The sequence below is a fragment of the Prinia subflava genome, chromosome 5 (assembly GCF_021018805.1).
Source record: "Prinia subflava isolate CZ2003 ecotype Zambia chromosome 5, Cam_Psub_1.2, whole genome shotgun sequence".
Lineage (NCBI taxonomy): Eukaryota > Metazoa > Chordata > Aves > Passeriformes > Cisticolidae > Prinia > Prinia subflava.
In genome coordinates, this window is record NC_086251.1 from 58,281,369 (window position 1) to 58,295,426 (window position 14,058).

At 37.7% G+C, this 14,058-nt stretch overlaps 1 protein-coding gene across 3 annotated transcripts in view; it reads right to left on the minus strand.

Moving 5' to 3' along the window:
* Window positions 1-14,058, minus strand: part of PPM1A (protein phosphatase, Mg2+/Mn2+ dependent 1A) — a 28,291-nt gene that overhangs the window by 2,681 nt on the left and 11,552 nt on the right. For 2 of the 3 annotated variants that reach the window (XM_063399573.1, XM_063399574.1), the window contains exons 2-5: window positions 10,172-11,023; window positions 8,329-8,446; window positions 3,223-3,331; window positions 583-640 (exon numbers count right to left, since the gene is read on the minus strand). In XM_063399573.1, coding sequence (XP_063255643.1) covers window positions 583-640; window positions 3,223-3,331; window positions 8,329-8,446; window positions 10,172-11,005 — 1,119 coding nt within the window. In that variant the 5' untranslated portion in view covers window positions 11,006-11,023. Of the gene's footprint in view, window positions 1-516; window positions 641-3,222; window positions 3,332-8,328; window positions 8,447-10,171; window positions 11,024-14,058 lie in introns of those variants that run through there. The other variant, XM_063399572.1, reaches the window with a different exon arrangement.

The following is a 14,058-nucleotide window of genomic DNA, read 5'->3' on the forward strand; positions in this document are numbered from 1 at the left end:
TGAGATACTGCACTTTCAGTGACAAAATGTTGTTTCTGGTGATCAAACTGCCACAGGAATCATGCTCATATTCACTGCTTGGTTTTTCTTCCCCCCATCCTGACAGTGGATTTATGTCTCTCTCAGCACTGACTCATAAGAACCCAAAGTGTTTGCTTGCTGTAGGATGCTCTATGCTTAAGAATAAAAGTGTTTACACAGTCTATTTGGTAAACTAATACATTCTTAACACATCTGTTTAACCTTTAGATGTAGCATTTTTCTTCCTGATATTTAGGGAAAAATGTCTCCTATAAAGAAGGGGAAAAAAACCCCCGTGACTCTTTCCACCATTTGGCAGCACTTGGAAACTCAAGTAGGATTGAAATAATGGAATTCCAGAGGACAAATCAACCAACCCTACTGGAGTTTGAGATGATGATCAGCAGAAAACAATTACAAAACACAGTCCAAAGAACACAACACTATTACTCCTTTCTTGGGGGAAGGGGTCTTCAATAGGATTTTGCAATATTTTTCTTTACAAAACAGCTAAAATAATTGGGATGAGGAGAAAGAGAATGTAAGAGAAAAGATACTTACAGCATCATCATTCCTGTAGGGGTTCAGTCTGTTATACACAGCTTCAATCACACTCCGTCTAGAGCAAAAAAACAAAACAAAACCCACAAGATTTTAAGGCTGTGTTCTTTTTTTTCCCCCATGTCAAATTCCCAATTTTAATTTAAATGCAAACTTCAGAAGATTCCAAATTCACAGAACCATGTTTACTGCAAGATAGCACTAAGTGTCCTTAAACATTCCATAGCCTTTAAATCCTTTAGACTCAAGACAAACAGGGCTGAATATCCCTCAGAGTTCAGCAGGAGAAGAGCACAACCTGAGAGTCAGGTGTTCACTTTGAAAAAGGGCAGCAGAAACCTCAGTGGGCATTGAATGTCCTGGTAATTTGTGTGCCCAAAACCCTCTGCAGTAGTGCCTCATGTATTATGGCATGTGTTACTTCCATAAGGGAACAGTGTTGTGTTATTTTCTGGACAAACAAAAATTACATTCTGAAGTACATTTCTGTTACATCCTAAAATGTACTTTCCATGTGCGAACATGAAAAAAATAGTTCTAGAACAGTACTCTTCTACAATGACATGCCCACTACTTTGCTGCAATTTAAAAAAAATCTAAAAAAATAAAATTGCAGTTTTGTGTATTCTATTTTCTGTCTTAGATAAATTTTGTCTGGTAAAAAAATCAAAAAATTAACTCAAGCATTTTGACAGTTATCTCCTTTTAAAAAGGCCCATGCTTAGCATATTTAAGACAGATTGAACTTAACCTCTATCTCTGAGATTCTTGACTTTTCTAATACTGATAAAAATTTGATAAGATATAGACTGATAAAATATGAATACAATATTTGCAATCAACATGCAAATGAGCAACATGATTTTTATTTATTTCTTTTAACATAGGGTAAAAAACTGACAGTCAAAAAAACCCTTGAAAACTGGTAGTAAAAAAACAAACAAGTAAAACAAAGCACAACCAAGTGTGAGGCTGAAGGAAGAAGCTGCCTTTGCCTTTCCCAGTTTATAAGAAAACAACTTTGGAGGGCGAACAGGAAGGAAAGAGGGGAGTAAAAAACAGAAATGATGGATCAGACTTTAAATGCAACTTTATTTTGGATCCCTTTCTGCAGAACCAAGTAAGATGAAGCAGCAGACTGTGATAATAAAACAAACTTCAAAGAACAGCCTTTAAACTGCTGATGAATGCATGCAGAGCAATCACAAAGGAGTGCAAGAGAAGAAAAAAAGCAGATGACAAGGTTTGTAATCATCCTGCAACACGGAAGAGTCAGGAACTACCATGTATAAACATCATAGTGAATGATTATAGGGCATGAAAGAAGACGCTGGATTTAAAGCAATAAAATCAAGCAATTACACGCAAACTATATTGCACATATGGATTTGAAAGCTTCCCATATCTTTCAAGAAATAGGTACCTTTGAGGCTAAATACAGGCAGGTTTCTTGGAAAGCATTATTTTCCTTTCAGATTTGCAATAGTGCTTTAAGTTACATCAACACCCTATTAAATTAATATTTCTTTAAGTCCCTATTCAAACTAGCATCACTGAGACACAAAATCCCACTAAAGTCACATCATTTCAGCATTTTTTTCACAACCATGATGCTACTTATAGCCAAAGGAGATTAAGAAAAATCAATTTGTATGCTGCATTTCATGAGTAACTGACTCACTCATACTTCAACAGTACAGCAGCCCATCCTAAATAGATGCTATTATACTTTAAATTGCCATCTCTTCTTCTCCTAGTCAAACAGTTCCTATAGCAACAATATTGTTTTCTAGAAGCCATCTTTACCGTTATCAATTTATAATCTATTCAATTTATTAATTTATAATTTATTCAATTGCATGCCTAAAGTCCTGATGTTTTGGTGTAACAATACAAAAATCATACTCTGAAAGGTAAAAAATACTTTGTATCTTATGTCCCCAATCCATTTCACATGAGCACAGGCTCATGAAGAATCTTTTGAACAAAAATGCACTTGGTTTGGGGTGCAAACAAGCTAAGCCCATTGCTTCCTTAAAGACTGAGTATTTGAGAAACCACAGAGCATCACCACTGAACCCTTCAAAAACAAAATCAGCTATATAAAGCTACAAATTTAACTTCCCACTTTTCTTTTTTTGATAGACTTCTATCTTGCTTTCAGATTTGTCACAAGCAGAGAGGAACAAAAGCAAATTTTTAAGCAATTACAACATGGCTACAGACAAGAAAAGAAAGCTGCCAAGCAAAACATTTTGTGCATATCACTTCTTGTTGAAGTGTATAACACTTCAATCCATGTAATTAAAATCAGGGCATTATATTCACATGTTCAAATGTAACATCCCCCCAGAAACCCCAGTTAATTACAAAAAACAGACACTCAGGCCACCCTTAAAAACCCCTCATTCCTTCCCATAACTATGGTTTGACATTTAATTTTTGCAATGATTCACAGTCAACTCCATTCTTAAGCTTGTCCTTTTCACCCAGAACAACTGAGTAATAAAAACTGCAGAACAGATCATCACCTTTTGTCCTGTGCCCTTCCTCCCTCCCTGCCCCCCAACTTTTAAGAGTGGCCTTGCAGTTAAAATGTGATTTCAATCAAACCCCACATGTACACTGATGTGAACTCACTTGCTTGCCAACTCCCCCCCGGGTGGGAGGTTTGGGATGCTCTCAGTTGCTAACGTACGCATCACGTGGACTAAGTCTGGCACTCCTTCACCCTGCTTCTTTATGATCTCTGGGAATCAGAAGTACTTTTTTTGTAAGTGCAGTCCAAATTTAACTTCAAAAGATTGAAACACTCAGTTTTATAAAAAGGCAGCTTAACATTAAAAAAATATATTAAAAAAAAATTAAAGCGACAGACCGTACTCGACATGGTAATTGTTAACTTTGGTTCCATAAGGAAAAACCTGTAACAGATTTGACATAAATTTACTGCTGTTAACATGCTGACTTGGTTTTAGAAATACACAGCTACCTGGTAACAGTGGGGAAAAACTCTTTAATGGCTTTCCTGCTATACATTAGATAGAAGATGTAATATCTTCCCACAATATGCCCAAGGCACGGGGCAGATATTAACATCAGCTTTATCGCTGCAGCACAAGATAAAATATTATTGCCATCACAGAAAACACAATATTTTCAAGAAATAAAAAGTTAGACATGTCAGAAATAATTCCCATGGCTGTATGTGTATTAACCAATATTTGTACCTCATTGCATTACAGCAACATGCAAATTTTAAGAACTACTAATATAAATTAAAAGCCAGGGACATCACATCTAACTGATGGTTTCATCCTCAACTCAGGAGATATTTAAATACAGGGCAGAAACTTAAACTGATCCACTCCAGCTTCTGGGTGAAGAGAATCTGTATTGTAGCCACAGCCACGTTTGTCAAGACATTCATTCTTTAAGTTTATTCTTAGGCCTGGTTGGTTTGGGGTTGTGGGGTTTTTTTAGGTTTCTTTTTTTTTTTGTGTTGTTTTTTTTTTTTTGTGTTTGCTTTTTTCACTTTTCCCCTCAAGTCAAAAGCACACAATTTTATTTGAATTCAAGACATTTCAGACCATACCACCTGTGAAGAGTCACTCTTAAAATAGTGATTTCATGAAGTTTAAAGAACAAGAACATTTTTAAAAATGCATCTCATTCATTTCTCTGTAAATATGAGCTCTCAGAAACTGCAAAACACATGAATTAAGACCTGGTGCTGTTCATGTTCAAGTGAATACTGTAACATGCATACAATAATGTGTACATATGTGCACATCTAGACATGCATGTATGTACATGCACTCTACTCTTCACATAACAAAGCATTTACAGTTTGAAAGTAGCTGGAATTCATCAGTACCGCCTTTGAAAAATACTCAAGCATTCAGATTTTGCCTTGAATTTCCAGAAGAACATACCAAGTTTCCATTTTATAATTTGTGAGATAAGGCACATTGAAAGTTTTTAAAACCAACATTTATCCAGTCCTTTTTAGGTAAAACAAAACCTAAAAAACAACAATTGTCAATGATTTTTTGTGTATGTAATGGTTTTCAGGGCTGTGTGTGTTTACAAAAACAATCAGCTCTGTTTTGCAATCAGGCTGTGTAAATTATTTGCAAGGTATAGTGGAAACTCTGCCTAGTCCTCAACCAGCATCAAACTCTGCAGCACAAAGCTTTAAGCTGTTTACTTCAGAACCTAAATTTTAAATACATGACACCGCACGCCAGAGACACCTCAAAAGCTTGCCATTTCCTCAAAATCTACAAAGTTCATTTTACCATCTAACATTTAGCAAAGAAATAATCTATGAATCTTAAATCTGAATAAGAAGCCAAGATCTCAGATTTGGTTTGCCAAGTTCCTTTATTGTGCAATTTTGAACATCTAGAATATGCTACATTGTGCTAGTGCTAAAGTTCTGCTGTACAAAAATAAGGAATTTATAGTTGACCTATACTACACAGTTTCACAACCTGTAACTGCAGTACATTTAACATACAGTCTCCACTAAATGAATACATTTATATTTTGATAAAACTATAGATACAGACTGAATGAACACTGAAGACACAACAAATGGAGTCGGTCTGCTAGCTGTGTTTAATTTATTGGAATTATCTTGTTTTGATACACCTTCAACCCTCCCCCCAGTCTTTAATTTGCTTTTAAACCTTCTACACATTTTCATGGCATCAAGTATTGGAAAAATGTACTTACAACCCTAAAATAAAGAATTTAGAAATGGGAATTCCATACAAAGTTTAAGAAAAAGTCAGAACTTTGTTTATGTGAAAATTAGGGAAGGAACATATAACAGCTAACTTAAAATTATTTATCTCTACATAGGTATAAATACTGCAGGGATTATCTATTACGGAATGGTTTTAGGCAAAAAAATGAGAACAGAAAAAAAAAAGCTTAGACAAATTTCTTTTTAGAGTCAACACATCAATAACACATATTAGTGCAAATCATAGCAACACATTTTGGAATGACTGATTACTTCTACCATGAAGTTCACATGATACTTTAGGAGTAACATTGATTTATTGCAAGTAATGGCACAAGGATGCTTCTCCACACTTGCTGCTTCTCCCATTATTTGCTGCAGCTACAAATCTGGACCACAAATACATCAGGAGAGTCTGAAGTGACATGGTATGTAGAAAAGTTTCCACATTTTAAAAAATCTGAATCATCTCTCCTTATTCAAGATGGCCATCATTATTAAATCCTATTCAGTGTTAAAGTTTGCATTAGTTTTAGTAGTATAAAGGTATATTCTGGGCTGAGGGGATAAAAGTACAACCAGAAAAAAAAATGCACATTAGAAAGGATTGACTCTCATTACTTGTTGGACTTCACTGAGTACTGAAGTGCATAAAAATATGTAATATGCATTTCAACCAAGTTTCCATTTTAATGAACTTTGAATTTAAATTGATATTCTAGATTGGTAAGACCATTCTAAAAGTATTCTTTGTATTTTTTAGTTCCTTCAGCCAAAAGTCAGACTTTTAAAGTTAAGCACTGCCACTCTTATAGTATCCTAAGATAAGAACAAGATTATTCACTGTAGTGTGTTAACGTTTCAGATGCTGCAGCAGTCCTACCTTACTAGTCAATAAGGCATTATCCATTTACTTCAGAAACAATGCAATGCCACAGGAATTAAGTTAAAGATAACAAAGTTATCAACTCCTGTTCTTGAAATTCTGCTTTAGCTCAGGCCTTTCAACTTTCCTCATGCATAAAAGGCCAAATTCTGCAAACAGCTGATACAAATCACTGCTGGGTTGAGTAGTGTTTACTAAATATTCATTAGTTTAAATAATACTTTTGTGCAATAATAGACAAAAGATTGAGGATTACTCTAAAAATTAAGCAAAGACCCTTGAGGGGAAGTACAATACATTTCCTCAAGTTGTTTAGATATCATCCCATTAAATTAATATTAAAGTGCTTTATAACTACATACAGAATCCTTCTGCCTCTATGCAATTATCACAGTTTGCTCATTCCTGCAAATTCCTATTTGTATAAATGCAAAGTACCAGCAGTCAAACTCCTCGTATGTACCATAATCACATGCAGGTCCAGTGTTTAGGCTCTTGCTTTATAAAATGAAGCAGCTGTACAGAAATGCCAGCTTTCCTCACCATAACATTCCTGGGGTACAATGAGGCCAGCTGAAGATGCAGCCTTGGCCTCGTCGTATTTTCATATTCCAGGTCAGGGGTTTGTCTGAAGTCAGACACAATATCTAAGGTAAGGAGGCAGTGCTTGCCCAGATAAAGAGAATTGCCACGCTGTGAATCAGTGTGTGAATGTACAGCACACTTGTTCTTCACCCAGTCTGGGGGTGGACACACACAGCGAGCTCCTCACATGCCTGCTGCGAAGCCGCTCCGCACAGGGGGAGCCATCTGACACTTCCCTCCCACACTGTGACTGCACTGGGATATTCCTGCCGTGCTGGCAGGGACATTCACACCAGCACTGACTGTGCACCAGCCTCTCCTCCCAGGCAAGGATGGAGATTAAAACACAGCAGTGTCTGCCTGGCTGTTTGCTCAGGGGCAGAACAGACGCGGTTTGCCGAGACCTGGCGAGCGAGGCCCTCAAAAAACGTAGCACTTTCTGCAGGAGCACCTACACAGCTTGTGAGTGCTTTAAAAATGGCACATGGATTTGTCTGAGCCCACAAATCCCAGGCAGGCAAGTTCTCTGTGAGATTTCTGCAGCTGCACTTTCATGCAAATTAAGGAGGAGAAAAGTGCATCATGTACTCCTCTAACTTACTGATGACTACTACTGCAGTGGAGAGCTCTGCCTAGCGTGCCCTGTGTGCTGTTCAGGATTCTTGGGAGTATACACACACATAACTAGACTTGGAACATATAGAGGAGTCCACTTCAAAAATAGACTTAACCTATGCAAATAATGCATACAGCGTGTCTTAGATTTCAGAAATAAACTCCAAGCTGTAGTTGGTTTTAAATATCAAAAGGCACTATAAATGCAGTTTTAATCAGAAATGATTTGAATCAAATTGATTTCAAGTATTTTTATGTGATCCAAAAAGCCCCAGATGGGGAATTTCAGTTTAAAGTTTAAGAACTCCTGAAATACAAATTTAAAGAAAAGTTTTGAAGTTACTATCAGAGTAAGATGAGTTCCCAGATTTTGTCATGAATGCTTAAAGATTAGCTTTGACAAATTTCTGACATACTTTCAAATAAGTAAGTATGTAAGCAGGTGTTAAAAGATTACAGTAATCAAGTTTTAACCCTACTATTACTGGATAATAAAATATTACAGCTAACTGATTTGTACTTAACTAGATGGAAAAATGGCACTCAAATTACCATCTCCACAGACACTTTGTAAGACATTCTGATTATTTCAGTTAACTCCATGTAACAGGAACCAGGATTCACTGGTCTGAAGTTAGTGCTGTCAACAGACTCAGGAAGAACACTGAGCATAAATGAATTCTTTGCCATCCTGCGTAATTTTCAGGGCTACAGGCTGCTGCACTTTCATAGCAGAACTTTTTCAGGACATATATGAGTGCCTTTCTCAGAGGTACACAGGATGGCCAATGGCACTTGAAGGTCTATTAAAAAGCCTGTATGTGTTAAGGGTTTAGTTGTTGGAAGGGGAAGGGGGCCAGGGGTCTGTTTAGAAACAAAGTTACTTATTTTTTTTTAAATGATCCACCTTCTACTCTGCTTTCCAGGTACTTGTCCAACTCTGCCTCTCTTTTCACCGCCTCTGGTGATACCTTTGGTGCATTCGGAAAACAGATCAATATCACACTCATGTTGTCTCGACTTCCCTGGTGGAAAAGAAAAAATGATTTGAGAAATGTATACACACCAGGCTAAACACACATCAAAGCATTTTAAACACAGAAATGCACAAATCATATGGTACCAGAATCCAACATTCAATATTATGGATTAATATTATCATTAGAATTAAGATCCCTGTACCCCTTACAGAATTCCAGGCCCATTCATTCGGTACCACACTTAACTCATTGTTTTTTCCTGTTTTATGGTCTGAAGACTTCATGGAGTCTGTTACAGACACCCCACTGTGGTCTAGAAACTCACATTAGTAATGAGTGATGTATGATAGCAAAGTTATGTTCCATCTTGTTTTAAGTACCATCCAATCATTTTGGGAAAACAGCTGAGTGGGTGAACAAAACCATTACTGCTCAAAAGCACTAATCAGGAAGGTGCTGAATTCAGACAGTGCTTCCACCAAAAATCACAGCTATTAGGTTTTTTCTTTTCCTTTTCATTTGAAACAAGATAAGTTGCAAGTGAGAATATTTGCTAGAAAACCAGCTGTAAGATACCCAGATCTTTGCAAGAAGTGTTTACATTTAAAACTCCAAATAAAGGGACCCCAATACTTGAATATTTAAAAATACAAACACAATCTGCTTACGCAAAGTAACTGCTTGGTTTACTTTCAATACCCCTGTGCTTTGGCCTACAGACATGCATCCATAGGCTTAACTTTTAACACTAATTAACTCCACTGATGTCAGCAAGATCAGGAACAAGCCAGTGTGCAGAACAACAGTATATGAGTATGGGGAGGTGCTGACAGTTGCCTCCTACAAAGCTTACAGCATCCACAAGCCACTGTTCCTTTCCTGGTATTTGTTTTTAGCATTACCAAACAAAAATAATAAACAAAAATATAAGCATTATCAATCTGCCAAGGTGTTAGAAAGCAATTACAATTTTCCAGATGGGAAACAATGATCCTGTTAGCCATGTGGGAAGAGCAGGGATGTTGTCTTATTTATTTACAAAAATGTCTTTTTGACTCTATGACTTCCAGTTTGCCTTTGCAAAATAAGTATCAAGCTATGAAACTCAGCAACTGCATCATACTGCAACTTATTAATACAAAGTAGAAGTTAATGCAGACAAAGTTACATAGTTTTGTTAAACCAAATAGTCTTATCTTCTACTTGAAGTGGTTTCAGAGCTGTATCACACAACAGTGAGTAAGAAATACAGTAATTAAATCAAAATAAAAACTAACTTAGAAGCCAGGTCTTCAAAATATGAAGTCAAGGTTCATTGATTCTGCATTTATCTTGATGTAATTATGATAGTAATGTCACTATTATGTGCCCAAGAATGCAGGGGAAGAATAGGAAGGGGAAAAATACTGTCTAGTCTGATTAAGTCTTAAGAGTTAAGGTTTGTAAAGTATGTAATGAAATAGAAAAGGGCAGTTACTGTCTTTAGCTTGCCCATAAATGCCCATCAGCTTCTAGTTTTCCACTGATCACAGTGTATCTGTACATGATTATAACCTCTTAATTAAACAAAACCACCCAGAAAAACATTATTTCTGTTGTGTGCTCCTTCCCCCCTACCACCATTTTGGTAGAAAACATGGTCATCACTGTCAAAGTCATGTCACCATAAACCATTGAATATTTATAGACTGAAAGCAAAGTTATCAATAACTTGTTCATAAACTTATAATAGTGAAAACACAGTAAACTCCTTCTCTCAAATCTGGCTACCTTGTACAAGCAGGTGTCAACTATCTCATTGCAAACTTTCTCAAGGTCATCAGTGACTTCAAGTCTGGATCTTACAAAGTCACAGAGCTCTTCGTTTCCCATAACATCCCAGATACCGTCGCAAGCCAGGATGATGAACTGATCATCTTCTTCTGATCTCTCAATCTCATAAACTTCAGGCTCGGGTGAGACCAGCTGTTCTGTAGGACCTTTCCCATGGACACATTTGTAATCAAAGTCCCCGAGTGCCCTTGAAACAGCAAGGGAGCCGTTCACACGCTGAATCATTACGGAGCCACCTGCGTTCTGTATACGCTCCTTCTCCAGCGGGTTACTGGGTTTGTGATCCTGTGTGAAGAAGTGAACCTTCCTGTTTCGACACAGCAAACCTCTCGAGTCTCCACAGTTGATGAAGTACGTGTGTTGGGGAGAAATCATGACTCCCACAGCTGTTGACCCACTTCTGTCTGCGCCATGCTTCTTCTCGGAGATGACTCTCATGTGTTCATCAATTTGCAGAAAACCTGTTCTGATGCCGCTCTTTACACTTTCCACAGATGGTGGCCCATCTGGCCCTTTAAAATCCTGGTTGCTCGTGATGTGATCTAATAAATGCTCACAGCAGTACTTGGCAACCTGTGATCCAGCGTGCCCATCATAGACAGCAAAAAAGGACCATCCATCAAGTCCGTTTGGCAAACCGATCACAGCCGTGTGTGCATCCTCCATTTCCACGCGCCAGCCTTGCATGCTGCTCAGACCGTAACGCAGCCCATTCCCCTGCCCCTGGGCATTATGCTTCTCCATCTTTGGCTTGTCTAAAAATGCTCCCATGGTGACCTTCCTTCAGTTCTACAAAGGAAAAATAAAGATTATTAAGATATTTCTTAAACGTCTTGTTTAAAAATCCTGTTGGAAGATATTAAATAATGGTACGAGTGATGTTAAGATGACCAAAATACACAGCTATAAAGCTCATTTTTCTGTGTCTCCAGTCAAATTTGCATTGCTTTCATCTAATTTAAACAAGGACACTACTACTAGCTGAACTGTACTTTTCACATTTTTGTATTTTCAGCTGTTTTACTTGAGAAAAATTTATATTCACTGTCATTCATGGTTCTGACAAAAGCCTCTAATAGAACTATGTATGAAATCAGTTTCAAAGAGGACTTGTTAACTGGCACACATCTGAATGGCTGTTCTCTGCAGCTACTGAGCCATGAAAGAGTTCAATGTTTCCAGGACACTGGCATTCCCTAGATCCCTACCTGCTGGCCACAAATTCTGCTAACACTGCTTTTCTGGTAGCAATGGGGAAATGAAAGCAAACTGATGAGGAGTTTTTTTTTTCAAGAAGGGGGTTTCAGTGTTTTTTGGCTTTGGTTGTTATTTGGGTTTTTTTTGAAGAGAGAAATTATAAGAATGACCAAGAGGATGCCAGAGTCTGCATAAAGGAAAAAGCAACACTGGATAAACTAGCAGCAGGACTGGGAAGGAACAGAGCAGCTGTCCCTTTAGGCAGCAGCAAGCCATTAGTTTGGCTCAGCCATCTTGTGAAAGCTCATCCTTAGATTTTCGGTTAAATTACGCAGCAGCTTCTCAGATGTCTGTGCTGCAGATTTACTTAAAACCCTCACATATTCATGCTTCACTGAAAGACAACTGCCCCTGAGAAATCTGAGGAAGTCTGTTTGGAAATAAAATCACATGTATTGTATATTCTTGTGTGAATCAAGATTCAAGCCAGACCCACACATTGCACACCCTCTCCTCCCTCACCTCCTCCTTGGGATGTGATGCAGCAAATATTCATGCTTAAGAGAATCAGAGTTATATTTGCAGGCAGTGTAAACTGACTGGTTTATCTTCATGGTTTTCACACCCTAACCATCCAACCCACCCTTCTAATCCACATCGCTTTATTTGTGCATTCATTATTAAAAAATCGTACAAAATAGGTCACACATTTTACATACTTGCAAATTATGCCTAGGGAAGCATCAAAGAGTCTGCAAATGACTGTTATACAATACAAGGTAATGGAACAAAACTCTGAGCTTTACTATTTGAAGACTGGACAAAAATTAGCTGTGAAAAGAACCTCAGAAACAGATTTTACCAGAGGCCCCAACTAACAGCTGCACTAGCAGAAAAATCAGTACACGGGGGTTTTAGAAATGTTTAACTTGACCATGGAATATATTTGACCTGTTTTCTAAGTGACAACATCATGTTTTTATAACATGCTTTTATTGCAATACAGCACCAACCATTAGTGACACCATATATCCACCAAAGCTCTTTACACTGCCTCTTCCAGCCACTGTCAACCTTTCTGAAACATCTGTGTTAGAATAAACAGTCAAGAAATGTTTATATTTGATCTCACCACAACAGTGATTCAAATGTGAGGCACGGGGACTGCTTATGCACTCTTTGGCTCATATGCTTTGTTAACAAAAACAAAACACATATTTCAGCTGTATGGGGACAGCAGCAGCGATTCACCTCTGCTTCCCCTCACCCCAAAGCCTGCTCTGGAGTTCTGTCTCTTCTCAAGTGAACACAAAATATTGATGCCCAAGCAAGCTGTAACTAACCAACAAAACAGAGTGTGCATGGTGTGTGTCTTGTGTCCCAAGCACAGGCAGGAGGTTCACATTACTGCAGTTGCTAGGAAAAAATATGACTTAAGACTTTTTTATCTTCACATGCAACTCTAGTGAAGTCAGAGGGATCAAAATAATTACAGAATGCTGCTATAAATCACATGGGGAATTATTTTGCTGAATAATACTTTTTATTCATTCTATGATAGGAGCAGAATCTAACACTGAATGTTCTCTTTGTTGAGGAGATCATTAAACAGAATGCAGATATTCAACTTTTTCACCTTAATTTAGAGCTCAAAAAGCAGAAACTGCCCTGGCAAATATACTTTCATGAGATATTTGACATTATTACTATTTAAAATAAAACAGAAAAACATTAAGAACAGGGTACAGTTACACTGACCACAAACACTGTTGAAATCTGGACTAATAAGGGCTGTTTTTCTTCTAATCTCTCACCTTAGTATATACACAACATTCAGAGCTGTGCTTTGGAAACTGCTTGTCCCGCTCAGTAGTTTATCATGGAAATTAGAAATATGTACAGACAGTCTGAGTGAAGTTCTAGCAACTACAGAACTGCATGCACACCTTCTAAGTTAACAAATCACTCTCTATTTAAATACCAAATTGCCTTATCCCTTCCCAGAAGGCAACCCGAAAGCTGGTGGTCTTTCAAGCTAAGCTTTGTAGGTGACATGTTGATCCAGGATTCTTCAGGGTGAGAGTTGCCTATTGTGGATGAGAATACAGCCAGGCAAAAGGAAAATCACAAAGTGGCCATAGAACAACTCCTTCAGAATTTGCCCACAGCCCACAAGATGAAGTGATTCCCCTCTGAAAACTGCAATGACAGACTGCAGCTGTCTTCCCTGCCACACTCCAGCTAACCTGACTTTCACCAGAGTTGCAGTCTAAAGCTGCAGCAGAATAGGCCAGGTTTTCAAAATCCTCACTGTATCTGCAGAAAAAGCATTGTTTATTTGTGCATGGGATGCATGTGCCAGACCTTTAGGGTTTTTCCAGAATTTCAATTCTCATTCAGAAAGACTTCAGTTAAAACTGACCCCTCTGTGAATTCCAATGCATTGGAAACTACCTGCTACTTTTCCCCCCATAGCCTTAATGTGTAGTTAAAACCTGAAGAGTTTCAAGAGTCTTAGCTGTGAACAAAAAGAACCTTTAGTTTTACAAGAAGGGATGGACACACACAGAGAAATGCTGACATAAGAAAGCCATGACTCCTTCCTACTAAAAATACCTTTTAGGCCT